At 43.0% G+C, this 19,287-nt stretch overlaps 2 protein-coding genes across 2 annotated transcripts; one reads left to right on the top strand and one right to left on the bottom strand.

The window, feature by feature from the left end:
- The first annotated feature begins 1,506 nt into the window (after positions 1-1,506).
- LOC112032197 (uncharacterized) lies at positions 1,507-3,671 on the top strand. The gene is made up of 4 exons (XM_065780842.1): positions 1,507-2,038; positions 2,125-2,295; positions 2,375-2,859; positions 2,939-3,671. Exons 1-4 carry the CDS (start codon positions 1,756-1,758, stop codon positions 3,449-3,451), a joined length of 1,452 nt encoding a protein of 483 aa, XP_065636914.1. The 5' UTR covers positions 1,507-1,755; the 3' UTR covers positions 3,452-3,671.
- A 4,938-nt stretch (positions 3,672-8,609) lies between these two features.
- Positions 8,610-9,740, bottom strand: LOC112032188 (uncharacterized). The gene has a single exon (XM_024064948.2). The coding sequence runs from the start codon at positions 9,738-9,740 to the stop codon at positions 8,610-8,612; it is 1,131 nt and encodes a 376-aa protein (XP_023920716.2).
- Positions 9,741-19,287: the final 9,547 nt, after the last annotated feature.

Raw genomic sequence — 19,287 nt, 5'->3', positions numbered from 1 at the left:
CTTTTGCAAGAAATGAAGTCTGCATGGTATTGCCCATCTTTTATGGACATTCTCCTACATTTCTAAAGTATGATTTGCATCACTTATCTCTTGGGGGCATCTTCTTGTACCTTGCAAGTCTAAGCTACATTGTCTCCCTTGTGGGTTGTGTCACTTCATAGCTCTGAAATTTGAATCACATTATCTCCCTTCTGAGTGGTGTCGTTTTACATCATGTCTTTGAAATCTGGATGACGTTAACTTCCTCCAGAATGATGATAGATTATGATGGTGGATAAAATCAGTTTGGTTGAACACTTCGGCTTCGGTGGGCTACGGCGTTTGCAGAGGCCTGTAAAAGAAGAAAAAAATCAAAGGATGACCGGGGTGGACCGGCCAAATATCCTCCGATGGTGAAGTTAGTGTCTTCCCTTGTATGGAGTTCTAACTATATTGTGTGTAAAGATCTCAGAATATCATACCTTTACATAGTTCGGATCGGTCCTTATATAGGGTACTTTAGGGCGGTTATTGGTTCAATAACTTCCCCCAGATTTGTGGAGTCCAGACATAACTTCTTCAACGGCTATAGAAATCATAACCGCTGCTGGAAGTTACATACTTGGGAGAAATTGACGGCGATGAACACGGGTTGATTAACCGCTTTAGAATTTGCTAAGTATCGTGTGGTCGTCCATGTGCAATGCTTATGGACGACCCTTTGTCATGCTGTTCTTTGGTCGTCCATGCGATTGGTCCGTGGACGACCCTTTTGACTTGATTACGGGGTCTACCCAATTGGTCGACCTCTCAGGGAAGAGAGGTCTGGACGAACAGGAGATGGCCTAGTAGCTTGGCAAACTGCATGTCATGGACGACCCTTCTGGACGAACCACAGGTGCCACTTTTCGCTATCCCATCAGTTGCCCCCTTGTCCAGGGTGTCGTCCAAGGATATTATTGGGATTTTATCCCTTTTATACAGCCACGTGTCATGGTTTAACTCGTAGAGGAATTAAATCGATTACATTTTTCCACGCGATTGCCACGTGTCGTTTTCTTAGTCGATGGTGTCGCTTCGCTGACCCTACTCCTGGGCCCTATAAATAGGTATATTCTCTTTCTTGCCCCCTCACCTTTCTCAAAAACTTCCTTCTGCTATCTCGTCCGAGACTGTCGTCTAGCATTCGTCTTAGTTCTCAGGTACTTCCTCTTCCTTTAGGTTTTCGTTTTGATCTTTATTTTAGTTATGTCTTCGTCTAGTAGCATGGAGAGAGAGATACACGAATATCAGGACGTCTCGTCTGGAAGTTACGAGAGTGGTGAGGGTAGCACTAGCTTTAGTAGTAGTTCCTCGGACGAGCAGTATTCGTCCGGGGTCCCTGGCGTTTCCCTAGAAGAATTTCAGGAAATGCAACGCAGGATGGCCTCTGGAACTGGGGCTAGCTCGTCCAGAGCGCCACCCAGCCCTTCTCAGGACGAGGAGGAGGAAGAGGAAAATATTATATATAGCTGTGCACCTGAGGTAGTGTCCCTCTTAGACGCTCCTAAGTTAAGAACATTAGTAGATAGATACCAAATTCCTATCGAATTTGGACCTCGTCTACCCAGGGAAGGAGAGTGGTGTTGTTCACCTTCTTCTGGTCTGGGGGTATATTCGTCTTATCTGTTAGCTGGTCTTAGGTTTCCCCTAAATTCATTTTGTAGAGGTCTCCTTCATAGGCTAGGTATTGGTCCTAACCAGCTTAATCCCAACGGTTGGAGGACGATAGTTGCCATGCAAGTGTTATGGCGTGAGGCATTGGAAGGGGATCGTCCTATAACAGTGGACGAGTTCCTCTACTGTTATAAGCCCTCTGAAATAAAACAATCAGCTGGTTTTTACCAGTTCTCGTCCAGAGGCTCTCAGTATAGCTTAATAAGAGGTCGTAGCTCGTCTGATAGGCTCTGGAAGCAAGAATTTTTTGTCATTTCTGGAAACTGGGCTGGGGACCCAACAGAAGTTAGTAATGCCCCCTTCCCTCCTTTTACCAGCCCCATAGGTCGTCTTCGTCCTGAGGGTATGTTTTCTTTCCATGTTGCTTCTCTTTCTTACACTTTTTCCCAACTATCAATCGTCTAACCACCTTTTCTTTTATTGGTGCAGCTGTTACTCGTCCACGTTTGGACAAGTTTTATTTAGACCGCATTGACCAAGTACGTGCCTTCCCTAGAAGGACTTTTCACGACTTAGTCACTTTCAGTAGTTTAGCTACGTGGGGGCTTGGCCCAGAACCTACCCCTGAAAATTTAAGTCACGAGGAGACCACTCGACGAAGTAAGTATCGTCTGTTCCAGTACTTATTTCTATTCTTTTTTTTTTCTCTTCTTTTTTTAACTGATTTTCCTCGTCATAGGAATAATGACAATGAGAGAGAACAAGGATAAAACTGTAACCAGTGGGGACGAGGGTGCCCACGCGCCTCCTGTCGTCCAGAAGAGTGCCGTCCAGGCTGGGAAGAGAAAGTCCAAAATTTCGAGTGCTGTGGACCTAGAGAACCTCCCCAGTCGTCGAGGTTCTAAAAAACCAAAAACAACTCAGACTTCTCTTCCCAAGGTCCCCAAATTCACTCCTCCGACGGTGAATCTGGACGAGCCTCCTGTCAGTGTGGAGCCCGTCCAGATAGTTCATCCTGTTTCAAGTGATCCTCCTCCCCCTCCATCCAAGACTTCGCGTAAGCCTCATCTGCCAGAGGAACCAAATCGTCCCTCCAACTTGGTGCTGGACGAAAGTTATGCATGGAGGACGTTCAAAGGGCTCGTCACAGACAATGAAGTCAACGAATGTTACAACATGTCTGTGAAGGACTTTGAACGTTCTGGCATCCATGACCTTTTCAAGGTACAAATTTTCAATTCGTCCTTATGTACTTCTTTTCTTCTCTTTTTTTTTTTTCTAACTCTTCTTCGTCCATGGACAGGCTATGTCAAAGTTTTACACAGCGACGTGCCAAGCCAAGGAGCTCGCTGAGGAGACCAGGACGGCAAGAGAGAAGGTTAAAGAGGCTACCAATGAAGTTTTGTTGAAGAAGGGAGAGGTGATTAGGCTAACTGAGGAAATCAACCGTCTACTGGGGGTTGAGACGAGACTGAAGGACGAGGTCGAAGAACTTAAGGTGGATGCAATAGAAAAAGATTCTCGTATTGCATACCTGGAAGGTCAAGCTTCAGAGTTCTCTTCGTCCTTAGAAAAAGCACGTGAGGAAGCCATATCAGCTTTCAAGAAGTCTAGCGAGTATAAGAATCGTCTAGACAGCCACTATGCTGCTGGATATGAGGACTTCCGTGCTGATGCTAAGGACGCCTTCCCTGACTTGAACTTTGACACCTTCAAGATTCCTCAAGCTACAGAAAGCTCCTTGCTCATGACGGGTTCTGAGGATGTGAATGTGGAGGACGACGCCACCAACGAAGTGAACCAGGACGATCAGTAGAATATTCAAAGTTTTATGTTTTTCTAAGGTGCCCTAATGTTTTGGGCTTTTCTTTTCTCTTTTTTTTTTTTTTTTTTTTTAAAATCTATTCAAGTACAATTTCATCGTCCAAGTTTACGGACGAGGTTTTATGAACAATTACTCATTACTTTCAAGGGTTTTTGGACTGTGGTGGTCTACCCTTAGATTTCATGAATAAATGAATGAATGGTTTATTGTTTCTATCGTTTTGAATATGTTTTAAGGATTTATGAACATACCTTATTAGTATCGTCCATACTGTTACTTTGGCTTGGGCTTATGGACGAAGTTCCTTCATCACAAAGCTGGAGTAAAAATGAACCCTTAAAATACATCTCTAATTCGTCTATGAGTATCGTCTTTTGGCTAGTTCAATCAAAACTAGAGGCGATTACTTATTTGTTTTTGACGATAGTATTCTCAGCAAATTCTCGTCCATGCGATGGATTATTTAGCCCTTTGGGCTCGTCCATGGACTGTTTCTTCACACTTAATATTCGTCCATGGTTTGGACGATGATATCTCAATTTCTATCTCGCCTTAAACATGTTCGTCCATGGGTGATGTCTTTTTGTTAGACTTAATTGTTACTCGGATTTAGGACGATCATTCATTCGTCCTAAGAAACTTTCAACTCCTCCCTGGACGGGATTAAGTCGGCAAGACTCGTCTATGGGCCCATGGTGTTTTCACATGCGCATGGTTTGTCCATAGTGTAGACGATTATTCTTAAGGTTTGCCTCGTCTTGCTCTTGGACGGACGTACCTTGTTTATTTTTCTTGCTTTATCCTTCTCTAAAGGAAAGCTTTTAGACGATAAATCCTTGCGTCCAAGGATTTTTCTCGTCTTTGGCCTTTCGCCTTCCGTGGATCATTTTGAATCATAGAAAACAAAGGATTTCCATACACTCATGCATATTTAAAACACACCATATGTATATTCAGCAATCCATACTATGTAATCATTCGTCCACAACCATGGCACATGCTTAAGAGCTTGTGCTTTTAGGGAATTTAAAACACATAATACAACATAACTTCGTCCATGAGCAGCATAAAATACTTATACACTTAAAAACACAACTGTAATAAGCAAACACTGGAAAATAATATTAAGCATTACTTTAAGCTTCAAAAGGTCTCGTCCATGCTAAGACTCGTCCATGATCACCCTTCATTGATAGTACCTCCTTAGGTGTTCAACATTCCACGGGTGCTCTAGCCTTCGTCCATCCAGGGCTTCTAAATAGTAGGATCCTTGTCTCTTGGAGTTGATAACTCTGTAAGGTCCTTCCCAGTTTGGTCCCAGCTTCCCATGGGCCGGGTTTTTGGTGGCCAAAGAAACCCTTTTAAGGACAAGATCCCCAACACTGAAGCGCCTGGGTTTCACCATAGCATCATGCCGCTTCGCCATGAGATTCTTGTACCTTGTTGTTCTTTGCTCCGCGTCCATTCTAACCTCGTCTATGAGATCGAGGTTAAGGCAAAGCTGTTCGTTGTTTTCCTCATCCTGATACTTCATCACCCTATGGCTGGCCATATGCACTTCTGCGGGTATGACGGCTTCGCTCCCATAAGCCAATTTAAAAGGAGTCTCTCCGGTGGGAGTCCTTGCCGTCGTCCTGTAAGCCCACAAAACACCTGGTAATTCATCCGGCCATACCCCCTTGGCCCCTTCAAGCCGAGTCTTGATGATTTTCAACAAGGATCGGTTTGCTACTTCTGCTTGTCCGTTGGCCTGCGGGTGGGAGGGTGAGGAATAGTGATTCTTGATTCCAAGCTGTTCACAAAATTCTCTAAAGGGGGTGTTGTCAAACTGTCGTCCATTGTCGGATACTAGCACTCTTGGTACTCCAAATCTGCATACAATGTCCTTCCAGACGAAATTTTTGACATTCTGCTGTGTAATTTTTACTAAGGGTTCAGCTTCCACCCATTTAGTGAAGTAGTCTATCCCCACTACTAAAAACTTCATCTGTCTGGTTCCAGTCGGGAAGGGGCCTAAAATATCCAAACCCCACTGTGCAAAAGGCCAAGGGGCCATCATTGGGGTGAGGTATTCTGAAGGCTGTCTAGGAATATTACTGAAACGTTGACATTGATCGCATACCTTTACATATGCCTTAGCATCAGCTTGGATGGTTGGCCAGTAGTACCCTGCACGGATGGCCTTGTGGACGAGTGATCTGGCTCCTGAGTGATTGCCACATGCTCCTTCATGAACTTCCCTCAATACGTAGTTTGCTTCGTCTGGAGCTAGGCACCTAAGGTATGGTTGTGAAAAACCTCTTTTGTATAAAATCTCGTCTATAAGGATATATCGGGCTGATTTAACTCTTAGCTTCCTGGCCTCGTCCTTCCCTTCTGGAAGCCTTCCGTCCTTCAGGTACGAGACTATCGGGGTCATCCAATTCTCTTCACTTTCTATTTGCAACATTTCTGGAAGGTCTATGCTCGGCAGGTACTGTATTTCATCTAACCTGTCCATTGCTTCATTGGCGGAGGCTTCCTTCGCTAGAGTGTCTGCTTCCATGTTCTCTTCCCTCGGGATTTGCACGAAATCAGCTTCTCTGAATTTCTTCATAAGGCGTAACACCTTCTTCAGATACCTCTTCATTCTATCTTCCTTGGCTTCACATGTTCCATTTACTTGGCTTATAACCAACTGTGAATCTCCCAGGACGAGTACGGAGTCTGCCCCCACAGATTTGGCTAACTCCAACCCTTTGAGAAGGGCTTCATACTCTGCTTCATTGTTAGTTGTTTGATATTGCAAGCGAACCTTGTGATTCAATTTATCTCCTTCTGGTGATTGTAAAACCACTCCTATACCTCCTGCATACAGTGTAGATGATCCATCTACATGGACGACCCATCTTTTACTGTCTTCTTTGTCCTCATAACTCGGAGTAAATTCTGCGATGAAATCTGCTAGGGCTTGAGCTTTTATCGCATTCCTCGGTTGGTACCGAATATCAAACTCACCGAGCTCAATTGCCCATTGAATTAGTCGTCCTGCAGCTTCAAGTTTACTCATTGCCTTCTTGAGTGGATGATCCGTCATGACAATGATGACATGACCTTGGAAGTAGTGTCTTAACTTCCTAGAAGCTGTTATTAGTGCGAAGGCTAACTTCTCTATCAATGGGTACCTTCCTTCTGCCCCTCTCAGTGCCCGGCTAGTGTAATACACAGGCTTCTGTACCTTTTCTTCCTCCCTGACCAACGCTGAACTCACGGCGTGTGGGGACACTGCTAAGTATAAATATAGTTCTTCTCCTGGCACGGACGGACTTAGCAACGGGGCCGTGGCAAGATAGTGCTTTAGGTCCTGGAAGGCCTTTTGACATTCGTCCGTCCACTCAAATGCCTTCCTGAGAATCTTAAAAAAGGGTAAACACTTATCAGTGGCTCTTGAGACAAACCTGTTTAGTGCTGCAACTCGTCCTGTTAGAGATTGGACTTCCTTGATGTTCTTCGGTGGCTCCATGTTCAATATGGCTTGGATCTTGTCTGGATTTGCTTCAATTCCTCTCTCTGAAACCATGAATCCTAAAAACTTTCCTGAAGATACTCCGAAGGCACATTTACTTGGGTTCAGCTTCATCTTGTATCGCCTAAGTGTTTCAAAGGTTTCTTGAAGATCGTCCAAGTGGCTTCCTTCGTCTAAGCTCTTCACAAGCATATCATCCACGTACACCTCTACATTCCGTCCTATCTGTGGATGAAACATGTGATTCACCAGTCTTTGATAAGTTGCCCCTGCGTTCTTCAGACCGAAGGGCATCACATTGTAGCAAAATAAACCTTGACTAGTAATAAAAGATGTCTTTTCCTGATCTGCCTTGTCCATCTTTATCTGATTATATCCTGAGAAGGCGTCCATGAAGCTCAACAGTTGATGGCCAGCAGTAGAATCAACCAGTTGATCAATACGAGGCAAGGGATAACTATCCTTAGGACAAGCCTTATTTAAGTCAGTGAAGTCAACACACATCCTCCACTTGCCGTTTGCTTTTTTCACCATCACTACATTTGCCAACCAATCCGGATAATAGACTTCCCGGATGAACTGTGCTGTGGTCAGTTTTTGAACCTCTTCCTTGATAGCCTTCTCTCGTTCAGGGGCGAACATCCTCTTCTTTTGACGAATAGGCTTAGAAGAGAGGGACACGTTCAGTCGATGAGTGATTACACCTGGGTCAATACCAGGCATGTCGTCATGGCTCCATGCAAAAACATCGGCATTCTTTTTTAGAAATTGGACGAGGTCTTCTTTCGCCTTCTCCTTCATACTTGTTCCAATTCTAGTGAATTTCTCAGGATCATTTTCTTGTAATAAAACATCTTCCAATACTTCAGTCGGTTCTGCAACAATTTTCCTTTCTTCTATACTCATAGTATGCATCTACTCGTCCATAGCCAACATGGCTAGGTAACACTCCCTGGCTGCCAATTGATCTCCTTGTGCTTGTCCAATTCCGCATTCCGTAGGGAATTTAACTGATAGATGGTAGGTGGAAGTTACTGCCTTCCAACTGTTCAAAGTTGGTCTTCCAATGATGGCATTATATGAGGACGAACAATCCACCACAAGGAAATTTACTTCCTTAGTTATCTGCTGTGGGTATGACCCTACCACTACAGGCAAGGTAATGGTACCCACGGGCTGCACTTTCATTCCTCCAAATCCTATCAGTGGTGAGCGTGCTGGACGAAGCTGATCTCGTCCAAGCTTCATCTGCTGGAAGGCAGGATAATATAATATATCCGCTGAACTTTCATTATCCACCAACACCCTCCTAGTTCTGTAGTCTGCTATCAGTAGGGTAATGACAATTGCATCGTCATGTGGATGATGAATTCTTTCAGCCTCTTCATCTGTGAAAGAAATGGTTGGCTTGTCCGTCCCCCCCGTCCTCGGAGATCGTCTAGAGAGTTGGACATTCTGCACCACTTTAAGATACGTCTTCTTTGATCTAGAGGATTGTCCTTCAGGAGTCCCTCCAATGATAACCCTTATTTCTCCTAGTGGGGGCCGCGATGACTCTTCCATCTTCGCTTTCAATTTTTCATCTTTATGATCTCTTCCAACGAAATGCCTCAACTTTTCTTGTCTAATGAGATTCTCTATCTGCTACTTCAAGTCATAACACTCGTCCGTGTCATGCCCATGATCCCTGTGGAAGCGACAATATTTATTCTTATTGCGCTTGTTAGGATCTCCCTTCATCTTCTCTGGCCACTTCAAGGAAGGATCATCCTTGATTTGCATAAGCACTTGATCAAGTGGGGCATTCAAGGGTGTGTAATTCTGATTCCTTGCTGATGGGCCTGCCTTTCTATTATCCCTGTCTCGATCCTTCTTATCTTCCGTTCGTCCCTTCTTTGGGCGAGGCCCTTGGTCAGGATGACGCGGGGGGTTGACCTCCATTCTCTCAACTCTCTTCCTCTTCTTAGCTATGATGGCGTCTTCTGCATTCATGAAGTTTTGGGCTGAATGGACGAGTTCAGCCATGGATTGGGGCTCTTTTTCATACAACTTGTGAATGAATAAATCTGAGTTAACCCCATTGTAGAAGGCTGCCAAAAGTAGCTTATCGTCCACCTCGTCCACTGTCAGAGCTTCCCTGTTGAAGCGTGTGATGAAGGAACGCAGGCTTTCATTCTCTCCTTGCTCTATGGTCAGCAAACTGGACGAGGAACGTTTGTGTCTCTGTCCCCCAATGAAATTATTGACAAATAATTTGCTTAACTCCTCGAAAGAACTTACAGAATTCGGGGGTATTTTGCTGAACCATACTCGCGCTGGTCCCTTAAAGGTGGTAGGGAAGGCTCTGCGCATAATCTCGTCTGGAACCCCTTGGAGATGCATTGTGGTCTTGAAAGTAGCAATATGGTCAAAAGGATCACGTGCTCCATCATATGAATCCAGGGAAGGCATTTTGAACTTCGGTGGCAAGGGATGCCCATTGATGGAAGCCATGAAAGGGGAATCTGTCCGGTGAACCAAATCCTCAACGGGATTTGCTCTTCTCATGTTCTCTCTCATCTCGTCCATAACCCTCCTCATTTGATCCATTTCCTTCTCCAAATGTGGCACCCTTCGTGAAGTGGTGTCTCTTGACTGAGCCTCAGGCTCAGCATTTCCTCCTCTATCTTCTTGACTTTGGGACTGTCTTTCAGCCTGTCCTTCACGGCGCTGCCTCTCCATTTCCCTAGTCAATTCTTGATTTTGGCGAGTTAACTCCACCATCACGGCCGCCATAGATTGCATGTGTTGGATGGAAGGCAACTGCATGACAGGCGCTGATTGGCGATCGCGATGGGGGTTACTTGAAGCATCTTTGCTTCCCTGATGGCCTGGGCTTGTAGCCCTCGACCTAGTCCGAACCATTCAACCTTTTTCTCAGAAAGTCAAATCGCAAAACAATTCACACTATCCCCACAGACGGCGCCAAACTGATGGTGGATAAAATCAGTTTGGTTGAACACTTCGGCTTCGGTGGGCTACGGCGTTTGCAGAGGCCTGTAAAAGAAGAAAAAAAATCAAAGGATGACCGGGGTGGACCGGCCAAATATCCTCCGATGGTGAAGTTAGTGTCTTCCCTTGTATGGAGTTCTAACTGTATTGTGTGTAAAGATCTCAGAATATCATACCTTTACATAGTTCAGATCGGTCCTTATATAGGGTACTTTAGGGCGGTTATTGGTTCAATAACTTCCCCCAGATTTGTGGAGTCCGGACATAACTTCTTCAACGGCTATAGAAATCATAACCGCTGCTGGAAGTTACATACTTGGGAGAAATTGACGGCGATGAACACGAGTTGATTAACCGCTTCAGAATTTGCTAAGTATCGTGTGGTCGTCCATGTGCAATGCTTATGGACGACCCTTTGTCATGCTGTTCTTTGGTCGTCCATGCGATTCATCCGTGGACGACCCTTTTGACTTGATTACGGGGTCTACCCAATTGGTCGACCTCTCAGGGAAGAGAGGTCTGGACGAACAGGAGATGGCCTAGTAGCTTGGCAAACTGCATGTCATGGACGACCCTTCTGGACGAACCACAGGTGCCACTTTTCGCTATCCCATCACCTTTGATAACATTGTTGCCTAGATGATTGTTGCTATGAGAACATCAAGAATGGAGACAAACATCACTATAAGAACGTTGGTGTAAACCTCGATGTTAAAGCACAAAGAATAAAGGAAAGTCTGCTGCATAACAAAAACAAGCAACAACAAAGAACTTGTTAGAAGAAAATCTCACGGCACGTCTAAACAAACAAAAACAAAAAAAAAAGAAAAAAAAATCAGAGAAAGAGGGAGCTTCAATTGTAATCTCTAGCCTGTGAAAAAAGAAAAAAAAAAAAGTTAGTAGAAACTAAGCATGTAAAAAAAAAAGGAAAAAAAGAAGAGAAAGGCATAATTTCTCTACACTTAAAAGAGTATTATGCTACTCACAGAGATAGGAGACTCTGCTTGTGCAATTTAGTGCATACCTCGGATGACCTTATATAGAGAATTGTGGAGCTCAAAATCAGATTTTGCAAACTCAAATACTCTCAAGGTCAGGGAAGTCTGCACCAAACCTTGAAAAAAAAGGAGTGCCCATAAATGCATCATGCTGTCAGAAAGAAACTATTGCACATTCTATGCTGTATATTGTTCAAAGTGATTGTGCTACTGACCTTAAAAACAGAGAGACATTTGTTGGTTAGCCAATCTGCTCGAAATTTCAAACACTGTCAGAACCACAATGAAGACTAAAATGGCAACAAGTTTAACAATGCCTACCGTCTCTTCTTTCAAATTTCTAAAATTTCTGACAAGATTTCACAAAAAATCAACCCACAGAAATCTGCTAAGGACTTCGAAAAACAAAACCCAGAAAAGGCCGTGCACAGTAGAGCCATAACGCACCGCCACGCGTCGCCACAAATTCTCAACGATCTGCTAGTTTTTCATTCAAGTCTGCAAAAATCTGAGAGAATTTTTACAAAACCGGTGCCACCACTAGATCCATCGGCCCATGATCTACAAAACCCAAAAAGATCATCAACAACGGAGCCACCCCGCGCCACCACGCGCCGCTATAAGCTCGCAATGACCAACGGCCTAGTCCTTCAAATCTGTGCAAATTTGCCCATAATTTCAGAAAACAAACCATACCAGGAGATTCTACGGCCTTAGATCGACAAAACCCAAAAAAATCTGAGACCAAAAAAGCAGTCACGCACCGCCACGTGCCTCTAGCGACACCGGCGTTCACAGCCTTAGATTCACGTGCCGACACACACTACTTTCATCATGTCACGCGTTCCCACGCGCCACGCTCCTACACTCGCCACACGTGCTATACGCGTACACCTGCCCTCCTGCACTATGACGTCACTGATGACGTCATCCTCCATTAAACCGGTTGACCCGGACAGACCTGGAAATCTGACCTGGATCCAAATCGCCTAAAAAAAAAAAGTGAGAAAATGCTTTGACCAAGTGGACTTTTGACTTTGACCAAAAAGTCAAAATTTTCAAAATGGACCTGTCCCACTCAATTTTTTGAGTACATTCTGATCTTGGGATCCATTTCTTCATTCGAAGCTTGGAAATTGCACAAATGTCCAATTTCCAGAAAGTTGACTTTTGCGTAAATGTTGACCGAAATTCAAAATTTTTAAGATGGACCTATCTTGCTCAATTTTTTGCATACATTCCAATTTTGGAGTCTGTTCCGTCATTTGTGACTCAGAAATTGCACAAATAAACTCAATTCCAAGATAGTTGTCTTTTGTGCTAAAATCAACCCAAAGTCAAAATTTTCAAGCCAGACTTGTCTTGCATAGTTTTTTTTGCGACTTGGAAATCACCAATCTAACCCACATCTTCGAAGTACTAACAATGTCCAAAACTAAAGCTCTCAATATCAAAATTTGAGATTCATCCATTTAGTTTGGATCCCCTCAGGGTTATTCTCCAGACTTCATCAAGGCTTCCCTTTTAAAGTACAAATGAACTCTTACAAGTGTGTCTTGAACTTGAAATTACATTGGGTCACCAGTTCAACCTACCATTCCCGTTCAGTGCCTACCAGTCTTCCGCCTACCATTCCCCTTTCGCTGCCAAACATTCCCACCTAACATTCGGCACCTACTAGTCGGGAATCTACCGTTCTCACCAAAAATTCTCAACCACCATTCTCAACTACCCATCTACCATTCTTCGTCTCTCCACTATAAATAGAAGGGCCGGACTCATCAAGAACTCATCAAGAAAAACACATTGAATCATGAAATGAAGATTTGCTTCTTTCAAATTTTCAAGTCCTCATTCTCAAGAGCCATTTCTCACTATGGCTTCATCATTCTCAACACTTAACAACCAATATCGCTTCATAATCAGTTTGAAATCAACCCTCTCATGGTTCAGTAGAAACCTTCTTCACAGTATCATTGTAGTTTTGAGATCTAAACAAATTTTGTTTATCCACTTAACGACCACCTTTGTCCATAAAATTATTCATAACAAGGTCTGCATCGTCCTTCCATGCTTCCGTGGATTTGGTTGGCCAGGAAATCCAAGTCCAGCAAAGACATCGGTTCCTAACCTCAGGTCTCCCGTAGTCTCTTTCCAATTGTTTGGCCTTCCAACAGAAGCAGTGGTTCGGAACAAACAACAACTTGGCTGGTTTCTAAGATCAGAATCACAAGTTGGCTCCATCTTTCATTTTTCTGTGCTTTTCCAACAAGTGGCAGTAGGTGAAGATGGTAAAAAGTGTTAGGGTGTCCTACAAATTGTCTTTCATCCAACACTTGAAACAACCTTCAAGGCACCAGCTCATCAGAGTTCAGCCTTTGGAGCCGGCAAATGGTCGCCAAAGCCATATTCCATGTCCCCACCATTGTGGAACCCAAAGGTCATCGTTGCTAGTACCTCAAAACACACTTTCTGGAATTACTCCAACTTAAATCTAGCTTGAAGTATTTTAGAAGGTACTCTTCTGAAATTACTTCAACTTAATGTCCGTCGGCATGGTCCCATCACACACGCACATTTAATGACTTACTATCAGACCCCATGCAGCATACAGTCAGTCCCATATTTGATGGTGTACTTCCCAAAAACACCTACACCAGAGAGTCCCCAACATACAGGGCCAGCGCCATGGTGTCATATGTTTCACCCATTCACTTTGCTTCATCGCCATCTTCTTCACACAGTCACCATCTCCACTTTATCTTGATCGTCTTCTTACAACCATCAGCATACCCAGAATCCATAAGCTTCTGAAATTACCTCAACTTAACCTGAGTGAAACGATGACACATGCGCACTCAACCACTTTCCCACATGGCCTCGCCGTAATAAGAAGTATACTTTTCTGAGATAACTTCACCAGCGGTTATTAAAAACACGAGGCTAGCCCCATGACTCTGCATGCTGTACCCAACCAACATCTTCACCTTTTCCCCATCTTCTACACCCTGTGATTGCCGTTAACGGTCCAAAATACTCTTTTGAAATTACTTCAACTTAACCTCTGTTGAGAAGGCTTGGTCATGCAAGTATATTCAAATATAGGCAGACCTCTTTTTGGTCTCATCAAAGCCTTTCATATGGATAGGTCTACTCTTCGGAAATTATCTCACCCTACTGAAAGCTCCACCACCTTCAACTACTTCATTTGAAGAGCCGAGTGTAAAAATCTATTTTTGAAACTCATTCCCACACCACACTCTGAAACTGTGTGTGTGAACGAGTCTCGAGGGGGCATTTGTAGAGAGGGAAAATTCCCGACCTATCACAAGCTAACACGTCACACTACCAAGTCCACAAAATATAACCAATTACAAAGCTCCACGTATTGCTGCTAGGTTTTGCTATCACTACTCAGAAACCAACAGAAATTTGCATAGTGTCATTCAAAAAACCAATCAAACATCAACGCATATCAGCGATGACGTAAGTAGCCTCGCATGTGTAAGCGATGACATAATCAACCTCACACGTGTAAGCGATGACATAAGCGGACCAATTAGGCTGTGACATGTGTCACTAATCAGACTCCGCCACATGTCGCTCATCCATCCCCAAACTCCTATAAATAGAAGCCTTCCTAAGTAATTTAGGAGGGCACCAAGCCATCTGAAGCACAAGCAGCATCAGAGAAGATTCAGAAGTCCAGAAGCTCTGCTGGAATCAAGCCCTGAAGCCTTCAGCAACTTTAAGAACTTCAACCCTCAAACATGAAGAACGTTTGAAGCAGAATCATCCAAACTACCTGCCTAGATCTCAAAGTTCACTGGAATCAAGCTCAAAAGCCTCCAGAAACCTTAATAAACACAAATTAGTGAAGCTCTACGGATTCAAGCGTTTAAAGCATCGAAGAACTTCCAACACAAACCTTCAATTACGAAGAACATTCAAAGAGGAATCATCCAAATTATATTCCTAGATCTCAAAGTTCACTAGAATCAAGCTCAAAAGCCTCTAGAAACCTCACAAACCACAAATCAGTGAAGCTCTACGGATTCAAGCCTCTAAAGCCCCGAAGAAATTCCACCACAAATCTTCAAAGACGAAGAACGCACCAAGAACATGAAGAATGTACGAAGAATACGAAGAACAAAGAATTTCTAACAGGCTCATAGCCAGAGATTCATTGTAATTCTGTTTCAAAGGTCTTCGATCAATTCTTCAGCCAAATTGAAGTATATTTGGTGTTCAAATCAAAATCACATTACCACAACTCCAATCAATAAATCTTTCAAGGAGATCGAATCAAAGGATCACTCTTTTGTAATCACAGAGAACTGTACCACACATTCATCAATACAAATTCGCATTTCTATAACTATTTTACTTGTTTGACTCATTTCAAACTGAGAAATTTAGTCGTCCACAGTGAGCATGTAACCCTAACATCAACATAGAGGAAAAAGAGAAAAAAAACATAGGAAAACATGTAGGAAAGACAAATAGACATGTAAACAAGCATAGAAACATGTGGATCTAGCCAAAAAAAAAACACATGGGAAAAATGGATCTGAGCATAGAAAGCATGGCATAAAGCATAAAGCATGTAGATCTAAACATATAAGCATGTAAGGATATAGATCTAAGCATATAAGATGGCATAAAGCATGTAGATCTAAACATAGAAGCATGTAAGGATGTAGATCCAAGCATAAAAGACAGCATAAGGCATAAAATGTAAGGAGATTTAAGCTAGAAGCACAAATAAAGCAAGAAACATGCTAGAGAAAGCAATAAATCATGTTATTCAAGCAAAAATAAAGGATAAAAAGCTTGATGAAGCTTTAAAGAAAAACGTTATGTATAGTAGCTAAAAAGCTACATCCATACTCCTTAAAACTCAAATCCAAGGTATGGAACCAAGGAAAGGAATATGGAGGGTTATGAATACTACCTTATATTTCTGGAGAAGAGAGAAGAATCAAGAAGTTTTGATATGTTTTTGTGTTTTTTTTTTTTTTTTTTTTGGGAGAGAAATATGGTGTGAAAAGAGGGGTATAGCATAAGCAAAGCTTTTTAAAGGCGACATCCAAAATTGTACATGTAAGTCCTACCTAGAGGCATTGTTTCTTGCACACATCAGCAGCTCTCTCAAAGGCAGTTTCTAGAATCATACATACAAGTCCTACCCAGAGGCATTATTTCTTGCATACATCAGCAGCCCTTTGAAAGGCGACATCCAGAGTTGTACATGTAAGTCCTACCTAGAGGTATTGTTTCTTGTGCACATCAACAACCATTTTAAAGGCGACATCCAAAATTGTACATGTAAGTCCTACCTAGAGGCATTGTTTCTTGCACACATCAACAGCCCTCTCAAAGGCAGTTTCCAAAATCATACATATAAGTCCTAACCAGAGGCATTGTCATTCTTATACATCAGCAGCCCTCTCAAAGGCGATTTCCTAGAACTATGCATGTAAGTCCTAATCAGAGGCATTGTTTTTCACATATATCAGCAGTCCTCTCAAAGGCAATTTCTAGAATTATACAAGACCCTTTCCACACTTCCATGGTGTAGGAACTTCTCCACGCTACCACGGCGTAGGAATCTAATCAGCCCTCTCAAAGGCAGTTTCCAGAATCATACATCAGTAGCCCTCTTAAAGGTAGTTTCCAGGAATCTAATCTGCCCTCTCAAAGGAAATTTCCAGAATTATATAATACCCTTTCCACACTTCCATCGTGTAGGAACTTCTCCACGCTACCACGGCGTAGGAATCTGGTCAGCCCTCTCAAAGGCAACATTTCCACACTTACACGGTGTAGGAACTTCTCCTCTCTTGTTCCAGGAGTCTATTATGGTGCTTGATACCTAACAACAAAGTAGCACAATCATCCATGTTTCAATGGTATAAGACCCTCTCCGCACTTCCACGGTGTAGGAACTTCTCCTCTCTTGTTCCAGGAGTCTATTATGGTGCTCAATACCCAACAATAGATCAGCACAATCGTCCATGCTTCCATGGTATAGGACCCTTTCCATACTTCCACGGTGTAGGAACTTTTCCATGCTACCATGACATAGGGATCTAATCAACCCTCTTAAAGGCAACAGCTCCACACTTCTGCGGTGTAGGAACTTCTCCATGCTACCACGGTGTAGGAATCTGATCAGCCCTCTTAAAGGCAACATCTCCACACTTCCACGGTGTAGAAACTTCTCTTCTTTTGTTCTAGGAGTCTATTATGGTGCTCAATACCCAACAACGAATCAGGACGATCATTCATGCTTCCACGATATAGGACCCTGTCCGCACTTCCATGGTGTAGGAACTTCTCCATGCTTCTATAGCATAGGAATCATTATGGTGCTTGATACCTAACAACGAATTAGCACAATCGTCCATGCTTCCACGATATAGGACCCTTTCCACACTTCCACGATGTAGGAACTTCTCCATGCTTCCATGGCACAAGAATCATTATGGTGCTCGATACCCAACAACGGATCAGCACAATTGTCCATGCTTCCATGGTATAGGACCCTTTCTGAACTTCCACGGTATAGGAACTTCTCCACGTTGCCATGGCATAGAAGTCTCAGCAGCCCTCCTAAAGGCAACATCTCCATGCTTCCATTGTGTAGGAACTTCTCCACGCTACCATGGCGTAGAAATCTAATCAGCAGCTCTCTTAAAGGAAACATCTCCACACTTCCACGCATAGGAACTTCTCCACGCTACCACGACGTAAGAATCATTATGGTGCTTGATACCCAACAATGGATTAGTGCAATCTTCCGCACTTCCATGGTGTAGGAACTTTCCTACACTTCCACAATGTAGGAATTTTTCCTCTCTTGTTCTAGGAGTCTATTATGGTGCTCGATACCCAACAACGGATCAGCACAATCGTTTATCCTTCCACGGTATAGGACCCTTTCCATACTTCCACGGTGTAGGAACTTCTCCACGCTTCCACGACATAGGAATCATTCATCAGGCGTGCTGTTCATATATCCTCTATGTCCAACTAATCTTATTTTGAGGCTAACTAGTGACAATGCCATACGTCTCACCAAGTTCCTAAAGAATCCTAAGTTCCCAATCACCAGTTAACTCCCTTTACTTTGCCTAGCATTTATTTTTTGTATCCATAGCATCCAGCATTTGCATGTTTTTCTACCTAGCCAAAAAAAAAAAAAAAAAAAAAAAATCTAGCATGCTTTCCTAGTTGCATTGCTACTAACATTTTTTATAAAAAAGAAGAGAAGAAGAAAAATAGACATTGACCTCAAGTCCGAAAAGTGTTTTAGAAGTAACTACAATAGCTCGACCGCATCAGGCAAAAAACTAGTCTGGATCCATGAATAGCCTCTGCACGTGATTTAGGGGGAACAAAATATGAAATCACTTTCTTTATCCGACACCTCTCATTGCGCTCGAGGTATCAGATAAAGAAAAGGGCAGCTGTTGATACTGTATTTTGTCTGCCCTTGATTTGCATGTCAAACCTTGAAAAACCCAAAATATCATTTTCTCTCCATGGGGTCACGAGAACATATATAACGGCATGGCACAACCTGTTCGGACATCGGAGCGCTCAAAGTTCAATTTTCAGCAAAATGACCAAAATGCCCCTAGTCAACCCTGAGTTGACCAAAGGTCAAACAAGTTTAGAATCCTCATAAAACGATATTTTTCATGGTTCTATATCAACCCCAGGCTCCTTGGAATTTTTTGGCAATTTTGACCAAGTTTGACTCAGAGTTAACTCTCGGTGGGCCCTAAAAACTCTAATTTGATCCAGCCATTGGAACAAGTTGAAACCAATGCCATTACGAGGATAATCAAATTCTCATTCCAACGACTATTCATGGGTCGATATCGGAGTTAAAACGATTGAGATATTGAAAAAACTATGAAAAGCACGTCAGCACACTTCCCAAGGTCATAACTTTTGATCCAACAATTGGATGTTTAATTTCTTTAGCTTTCTGAAAACTAGACATCCAGAGTTTTCCAGAGACACCACGATCGCCTCAATCCGAGTCTAGAAAGACCTCCAAATGCACATCCGAAGTCAAAACAAAAAAAAGTGCTACAGGATGAATTTGCTGATGTCACGATGACATCATTGGCGGCCCTTCACAGCCCCTAAGCCATGAGAAGCGTGACAAGGGCTATAAATAGCCCCTAGCATCCCAGATTGGACCAAAACTTAAAAATTTGGTTTTTGGGAGCTATTTTGGGCGTTTTAGGGCTTTTTTTTTTTTTTTTTTTTCCTCTTTTCACACCATATTTCTCTCCCAAAAAAAAAAAAAAAAAAAA

The sequence above is a fragment of the Quercus suber genome, unplaced genomic scaffold (genome assembly GCF_002906115.3).
Source record: "Quercus suber isolate HL8 unplaced genomic scaffold, Cork oak 2.0 scaffold_248, whole genome shotgun sequence".
Lineage (NCBI taxonomy): Eukaryota > Viridiplantae > Streptophyta > Magnoliopsida > Fagales > Fagaceae > Quercus > Quercus suber.
The sequence above is the reverse complement of the archived record's forward strand: the minus strand, read 5'-3'. Positions and strand labels throughout refer to the sequence as shown.

What these genes read in the sequence shown, in the direction of transcription:
- LOC112032188 (XM_024064948.2), bottom strand. Translation starts at nt 9,740, where the DNA reads ATGGCGGCCGTGATGGTGGAGTTAACTCGCCAAAATCAAGAATTGACT.
- LOC112032197 (XM_065780842.1), top strand. Translation starts at nt 1,756, where the DNA reads ATGCAAGTGTTATGGCGTGAGGCATTGGAAGGGGATCGTCCTATAACA. An exon ending in CGAGGAGACCACTCGACGAA is followed by an intron (nt 2,296 to 2,374) that starts GTAAGTATCGTC and finishes TCCTCGTCATAG; the next exon opens with GAATAATGACAATGAGAGAG. An exon ending in GCATCCATGACCTTTTCAAG is followed by an intron (nt 2,860 to 2,938) that starts GTACAAATTTTC and finishes GTCCATGGACAG; the next exon opens with GCTATGTCAAAGTTTTACAC.